The sequence below is a fragment of the Euprymna scolopes genome, chromosome 46 (genome assembly GCF_053919585.1).
Source record: "Euprymna scolopes isolate OS-2025 chromosome 46, ASM5391958v1, whole genome shotgun sequence".
Classification (NCBI taxonomy): domain Eukaryota; kingdom Metazoa; phylum Mollusca; class Cephalopoda; order Sepiida; family Sepiolidae; genus Euprymna; species Euprymna scolopes.
In genome coordinates, this window is record NC_136527.1 from 173,676,391 (window position 1) to 173,701,055 (window position 24,665).

The 24,665-nt window shown below is 28.1% G+C and overlaps 1 protein-coding gene and 1 long non-coding RNA gene across 2 annotated transcripts; one reads left to right on the forward strand and one right to left on the reverse strand.

Annotated features, from left to right (window-relative positions):
* Positions 1 to 821: 821 nt before the first annotated feature.
* Positions 822 to 1,706, reverse strand: LOC145270281 (uncharacterized). The gene has a single exon (XM_080125925.1). The coding sequence runs from the start codon at positions 1,704 to 1,706 to the stop codon at positions 822 to 824; it is 885 nt and encodes a 294-aa protein (XP_079982051.1).
* A 1,047-nt stretch (positions 1,707 to 2,753) lies between these two features.
* Positions 2,754 to 16,369, forward strand: LOC145271198 (uncharacterized). The gene is made up of 2 exons (XR_013865750.1): positions 2,754 to 3,032; positions 14,888 to 16,369. It is a non-coding gene; the product is annotated as an uncharacterized LOC145271198 (long non-coding RNA).
* Positions 16,370 to 24,665: the final 8,296 nt, after the last annotated feature.

Genomic DNA, 24,665 nt, shown 5'->3' on the forward strand with positions numbered 1-24,665 from the left:
GTGCCAAAAACGCTGTATACCAGGGTGTATTAATGAACTGTGTATGGCCCTTAGCTCCTCCAAGGAGGAAGTAGCAGCACTTCACACTCTCGATAAAGCATCGACAACGATGTTTTCACTTCCGGGACGGTGTTTTATATCATACGAGAATGGGAGAAGCTCCATTTTCCACCAAATGATTTTATCGTTTTAAATTTTTTCTCGGTTAGCTGGCTTATACATAAAAGATACGGCTTGCTGGTCTGTTACGATAGTGAAGTGCTTCCTAGCAAGGTGGGTCCTCCATTTTCGGACACATTCAACTATCGCGTAAGCCTCTTTTTCAACTATGTGTAGTCGTACTTCCGATGGGTTTAGTGGGCGGGAAAAGAACGCTACAGGCCTATCAGATGATTTGGCGACGTCCTTCTTAAGTTTCTCGAAAGAATTCACAACTATAGGCGGCATGGGAAATTGTTTATTTTCAACCAGGGGACGAATTTTGTATGAATACTTAGGTATCCATTTCGCTTAGTAAGAAAACATACCAAGAAGGCACCTTTTTAACGAATTTAAATCCGAAGGAAGAGGCATTTTCAAAAGGGGTTTCAACCGCTCAGTATCAGGTTGGATAGTTCCGTCACAGATTTGGTATTCAAGCAAATTGATAGAGCGAAACGAAAACTTTGATTTTACTCGGTTTATTTCGAGGTTGTATGTTGAGGCAGCCTTTAAGAAACGTTTCAAGTTAGCGTCATGCTCCTCTTGAGTTTTACCGCAAATGGTAATATCATCAATATAAGAAAAAGTTCTGAATAACTTATTTTCAGAAATAAAAGAATTTATAAATCGTTGAAAGGCAGACACCCCATTAGTGACTCCATGGGTATTCGATTGAATTGATACAAACGATTTCCAGATTGAAAAGCCATGTAGGGCCGATCTTCGGGGCAAATTTCAATTCGGTAGTAAGCCTTAGACAAATCAATCGTACTAAAAATATGATACTGGGCAATTTGGTTTACGTGATCCTCAATCCGAGGCAAAGGGTACGCGTCAATTAGGGTGAAACGGTTAATAGCTTGGGAAAAATTAACCACCAGTTGTTTCTTCCTATTAGGCGACGAAGTTACGGCAATTTGAGCACGCCACGGTGAATAGCTGGTTTCAATGACGTCGTCCTTAAGCAGGTGAAGAATTTCCTTTTCAATAAATCGGGCATTCTCCGTACGGTAGTTTTGAGAATTTGTAGCAATGGGTCTGCAATCAGGGGTCAGGTTTTGGAACAATTTTACAGGGGTACAACTGATCTTGGTAAGCCCGCAGATTTTTAAGGCATCCTGAGATCCACCAAAAGAAACAGTAACGCTCCAGTGTAGTTTCAAAAACGGCACCCCGAGTATAATCTCCATACAGGAGTCAGGAAGCACAGTAAGGTCAGTCTCTTTATATTCGCAACCATTGAAGAAAATGTTCTCGGTGCAATATTCAGACAGTTTAAGGGAAACGGCAGATGATGCCATAGAAATTACGGAGTTCCGTTTTAAAGTGGAAAGTCTCATTGTTTTAACAATGCGGACACTGATAAAATTATCAGAACTGCCGGTGTCTATAAGGGCAGTTAACCTTTTTCCTTTTAATTCCACAGTTTTGGTGATAGGAAGGCAACTATCAGCACCTTCAGCGCGGGTCCCTATGATAGCAGAAGAAGAACGTGAAGGTATCATTAGACTAGAACGGCAAACTTTGGAAAAATGCCCGAGTTTACCACAGCTTTGACATACCTTATCGCGGGCAGGGCAAAGGATGCGGTCATCCTTAAGGTGACGTCGCCCTCTTCAGTTATAGCACTTGCCGCGAACAGGAAGGACAGCAGAGAACTGTATAGAGTCACACTCCATTCGAGAATCAGTTGGAACAGAATTTCTAGAAATATAAGTGGCCTCCTCGGCAGAATCGGTCAGCACATTTTTAGTTCCCGTAATAGAAGTAACAGCGACTGCCCCAACCAGAGGCATACGATTCCGCGCGAAAGTGAGCTTGTTCTAAAGCCCTAGCACATTGAGGAGCTTCTGTGAGAGTTAGAGTGTCTGTTTCAAGGAGCCTAGCACATATCAATGAGGACCGGAGGCCACAAATGAATACATCACGAACAGATTCATCCCTGTAAATGGTGGCCGTTACGTCTTTAAAACAACAATCAGCGGCAAGTCGATTCAAGGCCTGAAGGTATTGGTCGACAGACTAGCTTTCTTGTTGCAAACGCGTGGAAAACAGATGTCTAGTGTGAATAACGTTTGGAGACTTGTTGTAAACGCCTTTCAATAATTCCACGGCATGTTCAAAACCAGAGCAACCTTCGATAACGTCAGCAACAGAGGGGCCGATGTTTAAATAGATAACTTCTAGCTTATCAAGGTTTAACAAAGCAATAGTTGATTAGTCGTAATTAAAGTTGCAGAACCATAATTTCCAAAACTTGCTGGCCTCCATGAAGAAAATAGAAAATTAGTTTGGTAAATTGCGGTGTTTTATCATAGAACGGAAGACAGAGCAAAACCTCTTTACTAGGCTTTACCGAACTAATTTCACAGCCAAAAATAAACGTAAGAGCAAATAGTAAACGTAAGAGCAAATAGTAAACGCAAGAGCAAATAGTAAAGAGCAGTCTGCCGTTGACAAATATAATCTAAACTTGATAGGAGAACAATACGGCACGGTTAACTAATGAACGGACATTTTTTACACAAGGAACGAAATAATGATTACACCGTGTTATTTCGATGACCTTAAGTTCTTTGTTCTTTAGCAGTTGATTTTCTATTTAAATAATTTCCTGTTTAAACAGTGTTTTTCATCTTTTAATTTTGATTCTTTTATATTTTCACATATTTAATTTCTTCATGAATTGGACACACGAAACAAAAATTGTATCAACTTACTAAAGAAATCCTAACAAACAAAACAATGTGTGTATTTTGAAGACAAAAAAAAAAAAAAAAACGAAATTATCCCGATGTTTTTTTCGTAATTGAATTCCAGTAAAAAGAGAGGTAAGTTATTATTTTTCTTTCTTTATACACTTAAAAAAATTAAAATCCAATAAGTTTTAAAATTAATTAAAACCATTAAAATGAGTTTTTTTTTTATTGCAATCTAATAAAAATATTGATTTAGCTAATAGACGTGAATAAAAACAATGTGTGAAGCTTCCATTTCAAAATAATTTCTTAAAACTATTTTTTTTTTAACCAACATATAGAATTTTGTACAATTTTGTAAAAAATGTGTTAAGTAAACCTCATGATAACATAGACAATTATAATACTTACCATATACACAATAATTTAACTTAGCATAATAATAATTACCATATACACAATGATTTAACTCAAAATAATAATAATTACCATATACACAACGATTTAATTCAAAATAATAATAATTACAATATACACAATAATTTAATCCGAAATAATAATTACCATATACACAATAATTAAATTCAAAATAATAATAATTACCATATACACAATAATTTAACTCGAAATAATTATAATTACAATATACACAATAATTTAACTCGAAATAATAATAATTACAATATAAACAATTATTTAACTCGATATAATAATAATAATTACCATATACATAATAATTTAACTCGAAATAATAATAATAATTACTATATAAACAATAATTAAACTCGAAATGATAATAATTACCATATAAACAATAATTTAACTCGAAATAATAATAAATACAATTTACAAAATAATTTAATTTAAAATAATATTAATTATCATATACACAATCATTAAACTCGAAATAATAATAATAACCATATAAACAATAATTTAACTCGAAATAATAATAATTACCATACACACAATAATTTAACTCGAAATAATAATAATTACCATATAAACAATAATTTAACTCGAAATGATAATAATTACCATATAAACAATAATTAAACTCGACATAATAACAATTACCATATACACAATAATTTAACTCGAAATAATAATAATTACCATATACACAATAATTTGAGTCGAAATAAAATTAATTACCATTTACACAATAATTTAATTTAAAATCAAAATAATTACCATATAAACAATAATTTAACTCGAAATAATAATAATTACAATATACGCAATAATTTACCTCGAAATAACAATAATTACCATATACACAATAATTTAACTCGAAATAAACATAATTACCATATAAACAAAAATTTAACTCAAAATAATAATAATTACAACATACACAATAATATAACTCGAAATAATACTTGCCATATACACAATAATTTAACTCGAAATAATAATTACCATATGCACATTAATTTAACTCGAAACATTAATTACCATATACACAATAATTTAACTCGAAACATTAATTACCATATACACAATAATTTAACTCGAAATAATAATAATTTCCACATACACAACAATTATCCTTGAAATAAAAATAATTACCGTATACACAATAATTTAACTCCAAATAATAATAATTACAATATAAACAATAATTTAACTCGAAATAATAATAATTAAAATATACATAATAATTTAACTGGCAATAATAATAATTACCATATACACAATAATTTAATTCGAAATAATAATTACCATGTACACAATAATTTAACTCAAAATCATAATAATTACCATATACACAATAATTTAACTCGAAATAATAATTACCATATACAAAATAATTTAACTAATAATAATAATAATTTCCATATACACAATTATTTAATTCGAAATAATAATAATTACCATATACACAATAATTCAACTAAAAATAATAATAATTACCATATACACAATTATTTAAGACAAAAACAATATAATTACCATATACACAATAATTTAATTTGAAATAATAATAATTACCATATACTCAGTAATTTCGTTAAAATAATAATAATTACCATATACACAATAATTTAACTCGAAATAATAATAATTACCATATACACCATAATTAAACTCTAAGTAATAATAATTACCTGATACACAATACTTTAACTTGAAATGATAATAATTACAATATACAAAATCATTTAACTCGAAATAATAATAATTACCATATGCACAATAACTTTATTCAGAATAATAATAATTACTATATACACAACAATTAAACTCAAAATAATAATAATAACCATATACCGAATAATTAAACTCGAAATAGTAATAATTACCATATAGACAATAATTACACTCCCAACAATTTTAATTACCATATACACAATAATTTAATTCAAGATAATAAAAATTACCATGTAAATAATAATTCAGAGTAATAATAATAACAATATACACAATAATTGCACTCAAGATAATAATAATTACAATATACACAATAATTGACCTCAAAATAATAATAATCACCACATACACACTAATTATACTCAAAATAATAGTAATTTTCATATACACAATAATGTCACTCGAAATAATAATAATAACCGTATACACAACAATTCAACTCGAAATAATGATGATTACCATCTACACAATAATTTAATTCGAAATAATCATAATTACCATATAAACAATAATTTGAGTCGAAATAATAATAATTACCACATACACAATAATTTAACTCCATATAATAATAATAACCATGTAAAAAATAATTTAACTCGAAATAATATTAATTACCATATAAACAATTATTAAATTCGAAACAATAATAATTACTATATACACAATAATTTAATTCGAAATAATTATAATTATCATATACACAATAATTTAACTCGAAGTAATAATAATTAGAATATACCCAATAATTTAACTTAAAATAATAATAATAATAATAATAATAATAATCATAATAATGGCCATATACACAAGAATTTAACTCAAAATAATAATAATTACCATATACACAACAATTTTCTTCAAAATAATAATAATGAGCATATACACAACAATTTAATTAAAAATACTAATAATTACAACGTACACAATAATTTAACTCGAATTAATAATAATTACCATCTACAAAAATAATTTTACTCGAAATAATAATAATTACCATATAAAAAATAATTTAACTCGAAATAATTATGATTACAATATACACAATAATTTAACTAGTTAAAATAATAATTACCATATACGCAATAATTGAACTCAACATAATAATAATTACCAAATACACAATAATTTAATTCAAAATAATAATACCTACCATATACACAATAATTTAATTCTAAATAATAATTACGATATATACAATAAGTCAACTCAAAAAAATAATAATTACCATATACACAGTAATTTAACTCAAAATAATAATAATTCCCATATACACAATAATTAAACTTGAAATAATAATAATTACCATATACACAATAATTAACTCGAAATAATAATAATTACCACATACAAAATAATTTAATTCGAAATAATAATAATATTTCCCATATACACGATAATTTAACTGAAATTAATAATAATTACAATATACACAATAATTTAACCCGATATAATAATAATTACGATATACACAATAATTTAACTCAAAATATTAATAATCACTATATACAAAATAATTATACTCAAAATAATAGTATTTTCCATATACACAACAATTTAACTCGAAATAATGATGATTACCATCTACACAATAAATTAACTTTAAATAATGATATGAACCATATACACAATAATTTAACTAAAAATAATAATAATTACCATATAAACAATAATTTGAGTAGAAATAATGATAATTACCACATACACAATATTTTAACTCAACACAATAATAATAACCATATACCCAATAATTTAATTCGAAATAGTAATAATTACCATATACACAATAATATAACTCAAAAGAATAATAATCACCACATACACAATTATACTCAAAACAATGGTAATTTCCATATACACAACAATTTAACTCGAAATAATGATGATTACCATATACACAATAATTTAACTCGAAATAATAATAATTACCATATAAACAATAATTTGATTCGAAATAATAATAATTACCATATAAACAATAATTTGATTTGAAATAATAATAATTACCACATACACAATAATTTAACTCAAAATAATAATAACCATGTAAACAATAATTAAACTCGAAATAATATTAATTACCATATACACAATTATTTAATTCAGAACAAGTATAATTACTATATACACAATAATTTAACTCGAAGTAATAATAATTAGAATATACCCAATAATTTAACTCGAAATAATAATAATAATAATAATAATGGCCATATACACAAGCATTTAACTCAAAATTATAATAATCCCCATATACACAACAATTTTACTCAAAATAATTATAATGACCATATACACCACAATTTAATTCAAAATACTAATAATTACAACATACACAATAATTTTACTCAAAATAATAATAATTACCATATACAAAAATAATTTTACTCGAAATAATCATAATTACCATGTACAAAAATAATTAACTCGAAATAATAATAATTACCATATACACAATAATTTATCTAGAAAAAATAATAATTACCATATATGCAATAATTGAACTCGAAATAATAATTACCAAATACACAATAATTTAATTCAAAATAATAATACCTACCATATACACAATAATTGAATTCGAAATAATAATTACCATATACACAATAAGTTAACTCTAAATAATTATCATTACCATATAAACAGTAATTTCACTCAAAATAATAAAAATTCCCATATACACAATAATTAAACTGTAAATAATAATAATTACCGTATACAAAATAATTTAATTCGAAATAATAATAATATTTCCCATATACATAATTTAACTGAAATTACTAATAATTACAATATACACAATAATTTAACTTGAAATAATAATAATTACTACATACACAATGAATTAACTCAAAATAATTATGATTACCATATACACAATAATTTAACTCGAAGTAATAATAATTACCACATACACAATGATTTAACTCAAAATAATAATAACGATGTAAACAATAATTTAACTCGAAATAATATTAATTACCATATACACAATTATTTAATTCGAAAAAATAATAATTACTAATTAAACTTGAAATAATAATAATTACCATATATACAATAATTTAACTCGAAATAATACTTATTACCATATACACAATAATTTAATTCGAAATAATAATAATGTTTACCATATACACGATGATTAAACTGAAATTAATGATAATTACAATATACACAATAAGTTAACTCGAAATAATAATAATTATGACATACGCAATAAATTAACTTAAAATAATTATAATTACCATATACACAATAATTTAACTCGAAATAATAATTACCACATACACAATAATTCAACTCGAAATAATAATTACGATGTACACAATAATTTTACTCAAAATAATAATAATCACCATATAAACAACAAGTTTACTCGAAATAATAATAATTACTATATACACAATAATTTAACTTGAAATAATAATTACCATATAAAAAATAATGTAACTTGAAATAATAATAATTACCTTATACAAAATAATTTATCTTAAAATAATAATTACCATATACACAATAATTTAACTCTAAATAATAATTTCCATATACACAATAATTTAACTCCAAATAATAATAATCATATACACAATAATTAAACTCGAAATAATAATAATTACCATATAGACAATAATTTTATTCAAAATAATAATAAACATATACACAATAATTTAACTCGAAATAATATTAATTACCATTTACACAATTATTTATCTTAAAATAATAATAATTACCATATACACAATAATGTAACTCGAAATAATAATAATTACCATATACACTATTATTTAACTCGAAATTATAATAATATACATATACACAATAATTTAACTCAAAATAATAATAATTACCATATACACAATAATGAAACTTGACATAATAATAATTACCATATACAAAATAATTTTACGTGAAATTATAATAATTACCATATACACAATTATTTATCTTGAAATAATAATAATTACCATATACATAATAATTAAACTCGAAATAATAATAATTGCCTGATAAACAATAATTTAACTCAAAGTAATAATTACCATAGACACAATAATTTAAATCAAAATTGTAATTACGATATAAACAATAATTTAACTCAAAATAATAATAATTACCATATGCACAATAATTTAATTAAAAATAATAATTACCATATACACAATAATTTTATTCAACATCATAATTTACATATACACAATAATTATATTCGAAATAATAATTTACATATACACAATAATTCATCTCGAAATAATAATAATAACCATATACACAATAACTTTACTTTGAATGATAATAATGACCATATCCACAATAATTAAACTCGAAATTATAATAATTACCATATACACAATAATTTAACTGGAAATTATAATAATTACCACATACAAAATAATTTACCTCGAAATAATAAATACCAGATACAGAATAATTTTACCTTAAATAATAAAAATTACTATATACACAATAATTTTACTCGAAATGATAATAAATACCATATACACAATAATTACACTCAAAATAATAATAATTACCGCATATACAATAATTTAACTCCAAATAAATATAATTACCATATACACAATTATGTAACTCAAAATAATAATAATTACCATATACACATTAATTTAACTCAAAATAATAATAATTACAATATACACAATAATGTAACTCGAAATAATAATTATTACCATATACACAATAATTTAAATCAAAATAATAATAATTACAACATACACAATAATTTAACTCGAAATAATAATTACCATATACACAATAATTTAACTTGTAATGATAATAATCACTATACACACAATAATTAAACGTGAAATAATAATAATTACCATATACACAATAATTTAACTCGAAATAATACTAATTACCATATACACAATAATTTAATTCGAAATAATAATAATGTTTACCATATACACGATAATGTAACTGAAAATAATAATAATTACAATATACACAATAAGTTATCTCGAAATAATAATAATTACCACATACACAATAAATTAACTCAAAATAATTATAGTTACCATAAACACAATAATTTAACTCGAAGTAATAATAATTACCACATCCACAAAAATTTAACTCGAAATAATAATTACGATGTACACAATAATTTAACTAAAAATAATAATAATCACCATATAAACAACAAGTTTACTCGAAATAATAATAATTACTATATACACAATAATTTAACTCGAAATAATAATTACCATATACACAATAATTGTACTTGAAATAATAATAATTAACTTATACACAATAATTTTACTCAAAATAATAATTACCATGTACACAATAATTTAACTGGAAATAATAATAATTACCATATACACAATAATTTTATTCAAAATAATAATTAACATATACACAATAATTAAACTCGAATAAATAATAATACACATATACACAATAATTTATCTTGAAATAATAATAATGACCATATACATAATAATTTAACTCGAAACAATAATAATTACCATATACACAATAATTAAACTCGGAATAATAATAATTACCATATACACAATAATTAAACTTGACATAATAATAATTACCATATACAAAATAATTTTACGTGAAATAAAAATAATTACCATATACACAATAATTTAACTTGAAATAATAATTATTACCTGATACACAATAATTTAACTCAAAGTAATAATTACGATAGACACAATAATTTAAATCAAAATTATAATTACCATATAAACAATAATTTAACTCAAAATAATAATAATAATTACCATATGCACAATAATTTTATTCGAAATAATAATTAACATATACACAATAATTTTATTCAAAATAATAATTTACATATACAGAATAATTTAACTCGAGTAATAATAATTACAATATACACAATAATTCATCTCGAAATAATAATAATAACCATATACACAATAATTTTACTTTTAATGATAATAATGACAATATCCACAATAATTAAACTCGAAATAATAATAATTACCATATACACAATAATTTAACTCGAAATAATAATTACCACATTCAAAATAATTTACCTCGAAATAATAATAATTACCATATACAGAATAATTTAACCTGAAATAATAATAATTACTATATACACAATAATTTAACTCTAAATAATAATAAATACCATATACACAATAATTAAACTCGAAATAATAATAATTACCATATACACAATAATTTTACTCGAAATAATAATAATTACAATATACACAATAATTTTACTCGAAATAATAATAAATACCATATACACAATAATTAAACTCGAAATAATAATAATTACCATATACACATTAATTTAACTCAAAATAATTATAATTACAATATACACAATTATGTAACTAAAAATAATAATTATAGTATACACATTAATTTAACTCAAAATAATTATAATCATATGCACAATAATTTAACTCGAAATAATAATTTCCATATACACAATAATGTAACTCGAATAATAATATTTACCATATACACAATAATTTTAATCAAAATGATAATTACCATATACATAATAATTCAACTTTAAATTATAATAATCACCATATACACAATAATTTAACTCTAAATAATAATAATTGCCATATACACATTATTTTACCTAAAAATATTAATAATTACCACATACACAATAATTTAACTCGAAATAATAATAATTACCACATACACAACAATTTACCTCGAAATAATAGTAATTACCACATACACAATAATTTAACTAAAAATAATAATAATTACCATATGCACAATAATTTAATTCAAAATAATATTTACCATATACACAATAATTTAACTCGTAATAATTATAATCACTATATACACAATAATTAAACTCAAAATGATAATAATTACCATATACACAATAATTTAACCCGAAATAATAGTAATTACCATATACACAATAATTTAACTCGGAATAATAATAATAATAATTACCATATACACAATAATTTTACTCGAAATAATAATAATAATAATAATAATAGATAGGGCAAGCTTTTAAATCGGTTTTGGTCTAAAATTTTAGCCACCAATATATAACTATGTATGTATGTTTGCATCTCTGCCTAAAACTTTCGACAGAACCGACAGATTTTTACAAGATCAGTATCGTGTTGAAGTTCGACTCTTCAGACGACAAATACGGAAAAATTAGCTAAAAACATTAATTTTTCATCCTCAACTGGGCACTTTTTTTGCATTGAGGGTTCGCTTTTTCACCGATATTTTCAAAAGTGATCCCCTCTTTTCGATTGACTAGCCTTAATTTAAACCTACGTCACTGTCGTTTGGGCGGTGGTCGTAACTGCAAAGACGTCACATTTTTTATCTCATTCTATTTCTCCTTCAAGGTACGGGTTCGAGCCTTCCTTCCTACTACCATTATTTTTGTGACAGAAAATAACGTAGATTAAAGTGTAAAATTGCGAACAGCAAATGTAAACAAAATAGCTAAAAATCCTTAAAATTGTTATTGCAATTTGAATTTCAACATATTTCAGCACTTCCTTATATATAAGTTGCATACCCTCAATTAAAATGCTGCAAAAATAACAAAGAGAATAATTCTATACACTCTATACAATGATAATGTCGTTGAAGCCATCTTGCAATATCAAAAACACTTGTCTCTTCCCAGAACAACTTTTGCTAAATTAATGCATTCATGCTTCTCAAGCAAGATAGAAGTGTGAACGAAGCAAATAATCACCTAACAAAACCGCAAAATAATACTGATTTATCATTCCGTGAAGGGGAAATACAACTCCTAAAGTACCAAAGAATTTAGTTCATTTTCTGTATCAGATAAGCGTAGATGCGTCAGACAAAAATCATAATCATATCTTTCTTCATCTCACTTAATTTGTAGGTTTATTCGATTTGGTAATTGCTACACACACTTTACACATTAAGAATATAAGAGTCTTTTCTCTAAACAGCTCATACTTCACTGATATTATAACGTCATTATAATAGTCTTTTCTCTAAACAGCTAATACTTCACTGATATTATAACGTCATTATAATAGTCTTTTCTTAAAACAGCTTATACTTCACTCATATTATAACGTCATTACCATAGCCTTTTCTTTAAACAGTGTGTACTTCACTGATATTATAACGTCATTATAATAGTCTTTTCTTGAAACAGCTTGTACTTCACTGATAATATAATGTTATATCATTCTAAATAGCGCTTAATAAACCAAATCTAAAACTTTATGCCAAAGATCAGAACTATCTCAATACAATACTTATGTATATACTTTATAAACATTTGTGTCACATCCCAGCCTGCACTTCATAAACAACATGCAAAATGGTTAATGGCAGCTGAAAAAGATAATTAGGCTTTGTCAACATCTAAACAAACTTTTATTTAAAGCATCCGTTCAATTTGCAAAAAACGTTTATTCTATGAAAATAAAACATTTAAAGTCTCTTTCAAAATGGTGGTCCAATTTTAACTTCAACATGATTGCAGAGTTCATTAACACATGGTTTACGAAGCACAGGCAGACGTTATTTGCATTACTTCAGTTTAAAGACCATTTAAAGATTTTATCGGACAAACAGTAAAGAGGATAATTAATGACAATATTGGTATTCAGGACTCTTTTAATAATTACAACCACCTGGCAATATGGCAACACCCTTATGAAAGGCATTGGTCGATACTGACATTTAAAGATAAAACATTTAAACGCTGATAAGTTAAAAGTATGTTGTTACAAATAATTTCAATGTTCAGCTGAATTAGAGATGCACCAATATTTCTCATCAAATAATTATTAGCTTGGAATAATAGATTGACAATTGAGAAATATATGAGAAGAAAAAATAAATTTTGTTTTTTTCAAATAAAGATGCCGGTATCAAAGTTTATTTAAAACGTAAATGATAGGTTCGGGTAATTGTATTTTATCTGTTTATAGCAATTTAAATTGTGATTAGAAAGTCGTACAACACCGTCTGTTTCAGGAAAGGAAGAAAGAAAGGAAAAATTCTGCTCTTCCATTTATGGACTGATAGTCATCTGAGGTTACTAGATCTGGGGAAATATGCAAATGAGATACAGTTGGATTTTCAAATAAAAAAAACTGTGTGTCAGAGAGAGAAAGAGAGAGAGAGAGAGAGAGAGAGAGAGAGAGAGAGAGAGAGGTGGGGCATATGCGAAAGGAAAAAAGAAAAGGTGCCGTTTAAGGTTGGGTTATGGTTAGAAACAAGAGAAATAAGTAATATACGACGGACCGGGCGTATCCGCATCGCTCTTTGGGAAAGAAGAAGGAAAGGATGGCTAGCTCATTTATATACTCGAAGAGCATCTTGAGAAGGCAGTGCATGATGGGAGAAGCTATTTTTTTTATTGTCGCTTCCAAATATTTTTTTGATAGGAGGATATAAAAGCCAGGAAAAATTTCCTGCAAGGAACACAAAACGAAAAGAGTCTTGAACATCTCTTGAAAAGTATTTTGTGTTGCTGGTGTTCACATTGTACGGTGTGACATTGGTGGCAAGAAGTCAGATGTGGTCGATTGGAAAAGAAGAGGTCTGAAACGTGCTGGTGTCAAGCGAGTGTCTCACTCCTTCCCGAAGCCCAGAACCGAATCCTGATCGTAACATCACAAGAAGTAAGTTCAATTTTACTGATCATCACGTTGGTCATAATGCATGTATGTGAAAGGGAATACCATCGCTATGAGTTTATCAAATAGCATTCCACTAAAGTACTTGCTACATTTAAAACCCTTTTTGAGCCTTAACACAAACATAGTTGTTGAAGTTGAATCAGCACATTTCATTATTTTTTACAGATGTTCCTGATTGAATTTTAATGGGGTAACATTATCTTTAAACATTATTCCATTAACACTTGTTATGTTAATTGGAAGAGTGCGGCGATATCTCTGAGACGATTTCTATACTGGACTCAACTATTCAACGAACTTTGAAACAGTGATAAAAACATAACACATCTTAAAGGTAATATCAATTTTTTGTTAAATATGTGTTAACATAAATCAAAACGTCATAAAAGATCGAATCACAAATTACAGAAAAAATTATGTGGCTTTATAAAAGAAAAAATCGAATACAATTCTATAAAAACATCTTATATGTTTAACATTTGATATAAAGCCTCATCCTCAGCTCGTACAAATTAATGAGAAAATTTAACAAAGAGAGAAAGGCATTGGTTTTGTAATGTGGTGACATTCCGAAGCATTAAAAAAAGATCTGGTTGGAATATATATGAATATATGTTCAACAGTTGATAAAGAGTCCAGTCGTCAGCTTGTACAAATAAGATAATTTGTAAAGTGTGTGGATACTCTTGATCTGGAAATTAAGACTTGTGCTCATTATTGATATCACCTTCCCAAATGACTAAACAACAAAAAATACAAAAAAATTTAAAAAAAACATAAATTTAATCATAAAAATCCAAATCTTTACGAAATAATTGTTAGCTGATTTTTTAATAAACTAAAGTAATTAAAAATAGAAAAATGCTACATTCTTGTAAAGAGTGTGGATATTTTTCTTCTGAAAAGTCAAATTTAGTAAGACATATGAGAACTCATACTGGGGAAAAGCCACATATTTGTGAAGTGTGTGGATATTCTTGTTCTCAAAAATCATCGTTAGTAAGACATATAAGAACTCACACTGGGGAAAAGCCATATTCTTGTGAAGTGTGTGGATATTCTTGTTCTTTAAAATCAGACTTAGTTGTACATATTAGAATTCACACTGGGGAAAAGCCACATTCTTGTGAATTGTGTGGATATTCCTCTTCTAAGACATCAATGTTAGTGAGACACATAAGAACTCACACTGGGGAAAAGCCACATACTTGTGAAGTTTGTGAATATTCTACTTCTCAGAAATCATCGTTAGTAAGACATATGAGAATTCACACCGGGGAAAAGCCACATACTTGTGAAGTTTGTGGATATTCTTGTTCTCAAAAATCAACGTTAGTCAAACATATGAAAACTCACACGAGTGAAAAGGCATAATTTTGCAGAATATGAAAATAGTCTTTCTTTTCAATCATGTTTTGTGCAACATAAAAAGACAATTATTAAAAACGTTCAAAATATGTTTATAGTATTAATATAAGAATTCACATTTATTCATATGAGACCGTTAAGCTAGACAGTATTACATAAAACACATTTGCTAGGATTGTGTCATTTGATTCTGCTGTTCAATTTTAATCGCAATGAAATGAAATATTAGTTCTAATTAGGGAAACACTGGATTTCATAAAATAAAAAGTCGAAAATTTGTATTCTTTTTCACTATTTTAATATTTCTATTTTTATAAACAAAAGCCATATTCGGTTAACGCATGTGCTTAACACAAAAAGAAGGAAGTCTAGTCCACACTGGAATAAACCAGGCATATTGGCCAACTTAGTAATCAAGGGTAAGTATTTAAAAAGTTTAACAGATATGAAAATGAAATGATAAGGGGCCATAGTAATCAAGGGTAAGTGCTTCAAAAGTTTAACAGATATTAAAATGAAATGATGAGATAGTAATCAAGAGTAAGTACTTTAAAAGTTAAATAGATGAATAGATGGAAATGATGAGAGACCATATTAAGCAAGAGAAAGTACTTCACAAGTTTAACAGATATGAAAATGCAATCTACTCATACAAAATTCACTCAGTAGAAAGTGTTCAAGTGTTATTGATGAATAATAAATGCTGCAGATATGATGAATCAGCAACAAAAAATGCCAAAAAGAAAACGAAAGAAATAGAAATCGATAACAAGGTAACAAGAGAAGCAAATGGATTCTTCAATCCAAGAGTGGAAGACTGTTTAAAAGTGATTAAGCGCCCGAGGGACCTAATATCTAATGCAGTCTACTCATACAATATTCACTCAGTAGAGAGTGTTATTGATGAATAATTTAGCGCCCGAGGGACCAAATATCTGAATGTTCAATTTTAGTATAGTCTTTGCACTGTGTGTTAAAACACATTGGATGATGTGTGGAGAGATGAAACTTGACAGATCGTCCAACATCAGGGAACATAAAACAAAACCGTAACATGAAATGTGAGATATTAAGGCTCATAAACAACATGAAAAAAGATCGTTCCAAATAAATATGGTCTAAGTAGCACAGGAACAAAATAAAATATTAGAATCTAAATAATGCTTTTTAAATTAATATGGTCTAAGTAGCATAGGAAAAAAATAAAATATTAGAATCTAAATAATGCTTTTTAAATGGCATAGTCTCTGAAATAAGTAAAGAGTATCCCGTTTGGGTGAGAGTAACTTCGAAATAAATGCAAATCGAAATGAATTCAAATGTTAGATCCAGAAAGAAACTCCTTGATCTTTAAAATCTTATTGAAGTAAATTAAAAAAGAAAAAATCGAAAACTATCTGACAAATATATCTAATAAAGCAAATTCCATATATATTCAAACACGCTTCAAGGGAATGTCGGTTGAGATGTGAAGGATAACGAAAATAAGCGCAGAGCTAAGGTAGATATTGAATATATCTTAATATACACCGAAAACAAATAATGTCAGCCTGGAATAACACTTAGATTACTGATGATATCGTTTGTTCAATTTCCGGTATGAAAAAATCATTGCACAGAATAGCAACGAAATTTCTCGTTGAAGAAGTTAGCAGTTTTTTTTCATCAGTTTGTTGATTGGTAAGCAGCTGCACATGCTTGGCTAATAAAAGGCAACGTCGTCGTCGGCTCCTAATCGTATCCGAGCATTGGGTCCTGTCGTCAGGTGGGTGGGTACCTATGTGATACATGGCTATACAGTCCGATTCTATGGTGGAAGAGCCACGGACAGTGTTTACCTGCATCCCAAATCTTTCAGATGCAGAGTTATATGCGTCTACTAACGAATGCAGGTCATCTGCCGTCTGACCTGGAGTGGCGTTGTTATCAGCATATTGTAGTTCTCACACTTCGCATAAGGTGGTTTTGGTTTTGGCACGGAGTCATGCGAGGTTGAAAATTCCTCCATCCAAGTGAAATTGCAGGCCAATTGAGCGTGTGTCTGGTGGAATCTCGCTGAGCATTGCTGCGATGTACAGCGAGAAACACGGAGCCAAAACACACCCCTGTTTCAGACCACCGTTGATGGGGAATGGGTCTGAAAGACAAACTCTTCCCATCATTCCATCATGGAGGGCACGCACCAGTTCAACGAAGTCAGATGGACAACCATATCTCGCGAGGTCAGCCCACATGGCAGGTCAGGGACTTTATCAAATGCCTTTTTAAGATCCCAAAAGACGAACATCATGGGCTGTTCCTGTTCAAGGCTTTTCTCCTGCAGTTGCCTTACACAGAAAATCAGGTCCACTGTCCCCCGGGAAGATCGAAACCCGCACTGGGTCTCTGGCAGGGCGTCCTCTGTGAGGATGAGCAGGCGGTCAAGGAGAATGCATGCATATATATATTATCACTTTCTTATATAAATGTTATGTAAAATGACCACTTTGTTCTGTACAGTCATTTAAAAAATTAATAAACAATATATACTGTAAATGTCACCGTGATATTTTTGTTTAATTTTCGATTTTTAAACGATTGTCAGACAATCTAGATGATCATAGCCATTTTTTCTTGTTCTAACGTAAACTCATAACTAATTTTTTCACTGTAAATAAACGCTTCAAAATAAGTATAAAACGCACTAAAAACTTATCCACCTATGTAGAAGAGTATTTTCTCGCTTTCAGTAACATTTTTTGGAATATGATAGTTTTGCCTTTTACTATTTTTTAAATTTATTTATTTTTTGTCTAAACTATAAAATTTTGTTTATCGTATTGTCAGGTGGAAGAACAAGTTAGTTAGCAAGGACATCCTTGCCTATGTAAGTCCCAGCTTTCTAAAAAATAACCTTAATATTAACGAGGGAGGGCATTTAAATTTGAGGTAGGAAAGCCCGACGTGTAAAATCAACAATAACTTCTTTGATCTGACTGGGTTACATTCGAAATAAATGTTACTGTTTAGAGCACAGTTGAACCATGATGCTTAACATACTGAAAAAATAAAGCATTAAACGCTAATAAGGTAAACGCATGTTGTTACAAACAATTTAATGTTAAGCTAAATTGGATCGAAACGGATATTTTTCCCAAAAATAATGGCTGGAAAATTTTAGAAATACATGAAGAAATATAAAAAGGTAGTTGCAAAGCGGAAAGAAAATGCCAACACCAATCTACATGCGATAGTTGTTTTCCTTAATGAATAATATTGTTAGATTAAATGTTTACTTTCTGTTTATAGTAATTAAACTATTTTTGTTGCTAATATTTAAAGATTAAACATTAAAATGTTTATAACTAAAACACATGTCGTTTCAAATAGTTTTACGTTCAGACGGATTATGAGTGAACGGATATTTTTTAATGAATATAATATTTCAGACAAACGTTTTTTTTAATTAACGCCCCCTATTTTGAAATGTCTATTAAAAAGTAAATAATTAATTTATGTGCTAACGTTTTACATATCAAAAATTGAAGATAAAAGATCAATAAATAATATATTCAAATTAAAAAACAGAATAGTTTTTTGAAGATTTACCTGTAAAGTCCGAAGTGTAAAACCTTTTTTTTTTTTTAAATAAAAGCACGTTGTTTGTATTTTTTTAAATGAAACCTTGGTCCTAGCTCGTTTAATTGAAAAAAAATTAGGGTTTTGAATAAAATTTTTCGAGTAGTTCTAAGCTTGAAAAGACAGGGAGTCAAATTAGTTAATATTTTTCACGAAGTTTCTGACACACCTAAAGAAGGGGTTGCATTTTGCTGCTTCTTGGTTAAGTAGAATTATGTACGTTTAGGGGCTACAATATCCATTAGAGCACATTCAATTAGATTAGTTGAAAAATTAGACTGAAAATTGTGACGATGGGATGCAGATTGGAGACTCTTTTTAATCTTTTTCTAAACGAATTTAGTTATTATAGTAGTGTTGCGTTGTGTGCACTCAGTCTATATAACTGCGTGGACAAAATGGTCGCCGGACAAGTTTACCGACGAGTGTATATTTTGAATGACAACTAAAAGACTCGACTGTTTACAAAAGAACCCGAGTTTATTTTCAACAATCTTTCTTTACACTTTTGTCGGTTGTCATTGACTCCACTAGCGAGGAGAGAGAGTGTTGTTAGAGATAGGTGGCGTGGCGGGGGGAGGGTGTTGACAGATGACAGACGATCTCACCGCGTCGGCCGCTTCTTTCTCCTGAAAACCAAAACATCTTTGTTTATATTGATATCGGTCACGTTTCTCTAGCCAGCTGCGAATGTCAACTGCATTCCGATCTGGTTATGAAATATTTGTTGATGTTATTATTTTCGATTGTAGGCCAATTTCCTTTTGTTTGTTTGGCCTTGAAACATAACCGCGTTCCAAAATGTGTGTCACTAGCTCAGGTGACGCTCAGTGACGCTCGTGCAACATTCCATGTTGTCATGGTTGAAACGTGACCCTCATATCACGTTCTTGGCTTGCCTCTCCGATTTCTTCAGCCTGTCCCCTTATTATACAACAGTAGTACCAGATCCAATTGTGGCAATAATCGTCAATGTATATTCTAATGACGACATATAGGATAATCTCACTTAAAATTAATTTCATAACATGGTTGAGAAACACCACTTTTCAAAAAAGTTATTAATAGTCTCAAATTATTGTTGATGTACTTGAAAATTAGTGAACTAAAAATTGTTTATACAAATATTTAAAGACAGATAAAACATTTACACTCTTATCAGTTAAAATCTGTAGTTAATTTTTATATTCAAATGAATTGGGGCGAACATTCGTTTACTCAAACAAATTGATAAATATATAAAAAAAATTTTTTAAATATTAATAAATAAAAAAGTAAAATGTATAAAATTTAACAGAATGATTTTCAACGAAATTAAAATTTTAGGTACTAAAAACACATTAAGATAATGTTGCCGATATTTTATAATTTTGTATGTTTATATAAGAATTATATGTATGTGCTTGAGGAAGGCAAAATAAACTGTTTTTGAACATTTTTAATTTATTGTCATTGTAACAATAAGATACATATATAAATGGATGTAAATGTTCACATTAATATTACATATATATATATATATATATATATACATATATGTGTGTATGTGTGTTCATTTTCTTACAACAATGTAAATACTAAAAATACACTAGACATAATTGCAACGCGTCTTTTTAATTAAATTAAATTATGGGTTATGAGTTCAGTCGAATAATATTGAAAACAATAAATCAAAATTAATCCGTGAAGGTACATACTAAAAATATTGAATTTAATTTTTTGCAGATGTTCCTGATTGAACCCAATTATCGACTTTTAATGGGATATGGTTTTCTTTAAACATTATCCTGTAAACAGTTATTACCTCATTTTGACGATAACAGCGACGTATGTGAGAATATTTATTACACTAGACAAAAGTATTTATTAATTTTATGAAATAAATGTGAAAACATAACACATCCTGAAGGTAATAATAATTTTTGTGAAAAATGTGTTTGATTTTAAAATAAATCAAAAAATAATAACAAATTGAGACTTGAAGAGAAAACCCAAATTCCTGTTAAGTGTGTGATTTTATTTATAAAAAATCACATTTAGTGAACATATTAGAACTCACACTGTGTAGAAGACACATTCTTGTGAAATGTGTAAATATTCTTTTTATGTAAAATATGGTATACTGAGACATATGTGAACCTGTAGTTGTAACCTTGCTTGAAGTGAGTGTCCCAAATGATAGTAGTCTAAACAGCTGAAAGAGAGAAACGGACGAAATATCAAGGTCAATATATGATATGAAGGGAAACTGAAATCTCTGAGAGATATCAACCACTCCAGTAGGCGTCTGAAAAATAACTTTAAAACCTACCTATCCAATGTGTGTGTGTGTGCGCGCGTGCGTGTGTGTGTGCGCGTGTGTGTGCATGTGTGTGTGTGTGTGCTATTTAATAGAGTATTGGCTCTGTAATAATAAATACGAAATCTGTCCCAGATGATGTCTAAACAGCTGAAAGAGAGAAACGGACGAAATATCAAGGTCAATATATGATATGAAGAGAAACTTTTAAGCCTACCTATCCAATATTTGTTTGTGAAGCAAGTGCAATAGAGATCTAGACAATTGCATTTAAGGGAACAGTGAGGATCCAGAAAGTAGCTCTCGGCTAGAGTCAATAAAAGTGGCTGCCCAATGCCCAGTCTTACACTCAAAATAAGACAATTAAAAATAAAAAATAACAAATGTGAAAACTGCACTTAAAGAGATATCAGCAGTTTACAAAGCTCTCATTTGGAGTATCTGTTTGGCATTTGGTAGGATGCTCCATCCCCTGTCTAAACTGATAAGATGAATAAAACAGAGAAAAGCAATGTTCCCGTAAAACATATAAACATTTCCTCTGAAAAATCATTGTAAGTTAAACATAGAAAACCTAACATTGGGGTAAAGTCACATTCTTTTGAAGTTGGAGGTAGTCTTGTTCGTGCAAACAGACTTTCTGCAACATTAGAAAACGCTACAGTCTTGTGACGTGTGTGGATGTCTTTGTTCTGGAAAATAAAAGTGACACACATGGAAACCGACACAGAGAAAAAGCCACATTCTTGTGAAGCATGTGGATATACTTGTTCTCAAAAATCAGATCTAGTAAAGCATATACGAACGCACACTATGGAAAAGCAACACTTCTGTGAAGTTTGTGGATATGCTTGTTCAGAAAAGTCAAACTTACTTATGCATATAAGAACTCACACAGGGGAAAAGCCATATTCTTGTGAAGTGTGTGGATATGCTTGTTCTGGAAAATCATCGTTAGTGAAACATATGAGAACTCACACTGGGGAAAAACCACATTCTTGTGGAGTCTGTGGATATTCTTGTTCAGATAAATCGTCTTTAGTGAAACATATGAGAATTCACACTGGAGAAAAGCCACATTCATGTGAAATGTGTAGTTATTCTTGTTCGAGAAAATCATCGTTAGTGAAACATATGAGAACTCACACTGGAGAAAAGCCACATTCTTGTAAAATGTGTGGATATTCTAGTTCTGAACAATACAATTTAGTGAAACATATGAGAAATCACACTGGGGAAAAGCCATATCATTGTGAAGTGTGTGGATATTCGTTTTCTGAAAAATCATCCTTAGTTAAACATATAAAAACTCACACTGGTGAAAAATCATATTCATGTGAAGTTTGTGATTATTCTTGTTCTGAAAAATCAAAATTAGTAAGACATATGAAAACTCACACTGGGGAAACACCATATTCTTGTGAAGTCTGTGGATATTCTTGTTCTGAAAAATCAACTTTAATAAGTCATATGAGAACTCACACCGGGGAAAAGCCATATTCTTGCACAATATGTGAATATTCTTTTTCTCATAAGTTAAGTTTAGTGAAACACATGAAAAAGACACACAATTAGAAAATTGTATATTCTTTTAAAATATGTGCAGAGTTTTATTCTAAGAATTCGCATTTATTCATATGATAACTAAGTAAAATAGTATTACATAAAACAAACATAAAATGACTCATTATTAGGCAGGCAAATATTCTTAATGTATATTTTCAAAAGTTTGGAATATAATACAATATATGGAAATACTGAATTGTTTAAAAACGACATTTTCTCTGAAAAATATAAATATTATATTGATTGTTGTAAGATCAAATGTACTAAAAAATATTAAGAAATTCCAAGTCAAAATTACTAGAAGACGAAGATGTTGTGAAATACAAATAGAGCCAAACCTTCACTTAATAAATTACTTAATAAATGCCCTTGTATATATTTTAATCCTAATGAAATCAGATATTTACTCCTAAAGGAAACCACTTGATTTCTAGTAATTTATATTAAATAAAGACGAAAACCTATATTCCTCACCACTTGATTTAAATGTTTCTTTTCTTTATAACTCTGTTGTGAAAATAATAGAAAACTGACAGAAATAATATTTTGTGTCAAAGTATATAGTTTTGTTCTAACAAATCAAGTTTATTTATACGTATGAGAATTCATACTTAGAGAAAATAAAAAAACTTTGTGTCAAATATAAACTGGTAATCATGTTTCACATATTACCGAACAATTACATTAAAAGGTATCATTAAGAAAAAGGGGTCTCGGCTGAATTATAGAAAATCGCAGGTGAATGCTGCACCCAGCTAAAATGCTCCATCTCACTTAGAATAAAATAAGAAAAAAATAAGTAAATAAACAAGAGACCAAGTAAATGTTGAATATCTCTTGGAGACAAAAAACAAGGATCAAATGTCCGAGCTGGAAATAACGGTTGTTAACGTGGAAATAACGGTTGTTAACGTTGGATTTATTTCAATATTATAAAATCCCTGCATAAACAAAATTTTATAATTGAATACGCTATCCGCATCTGTTAGCTACTATAGATGTCGTATAATCAGAAGCCAGTAAAACAGTAAAAGTCGATACAATCCTTATATCCATATTACATAGATTGTGCCTTAGCAAATACAGAGCAAT

Coding starts and splice junctions, on each gene's coding strand:
- LOC145270281 (XM_080125925.1), bottom strand. CDS start 1,706: ATGATACCTTCACGTTCTTCTTCTGCTATCATAGGGACCCGCGCTGAA.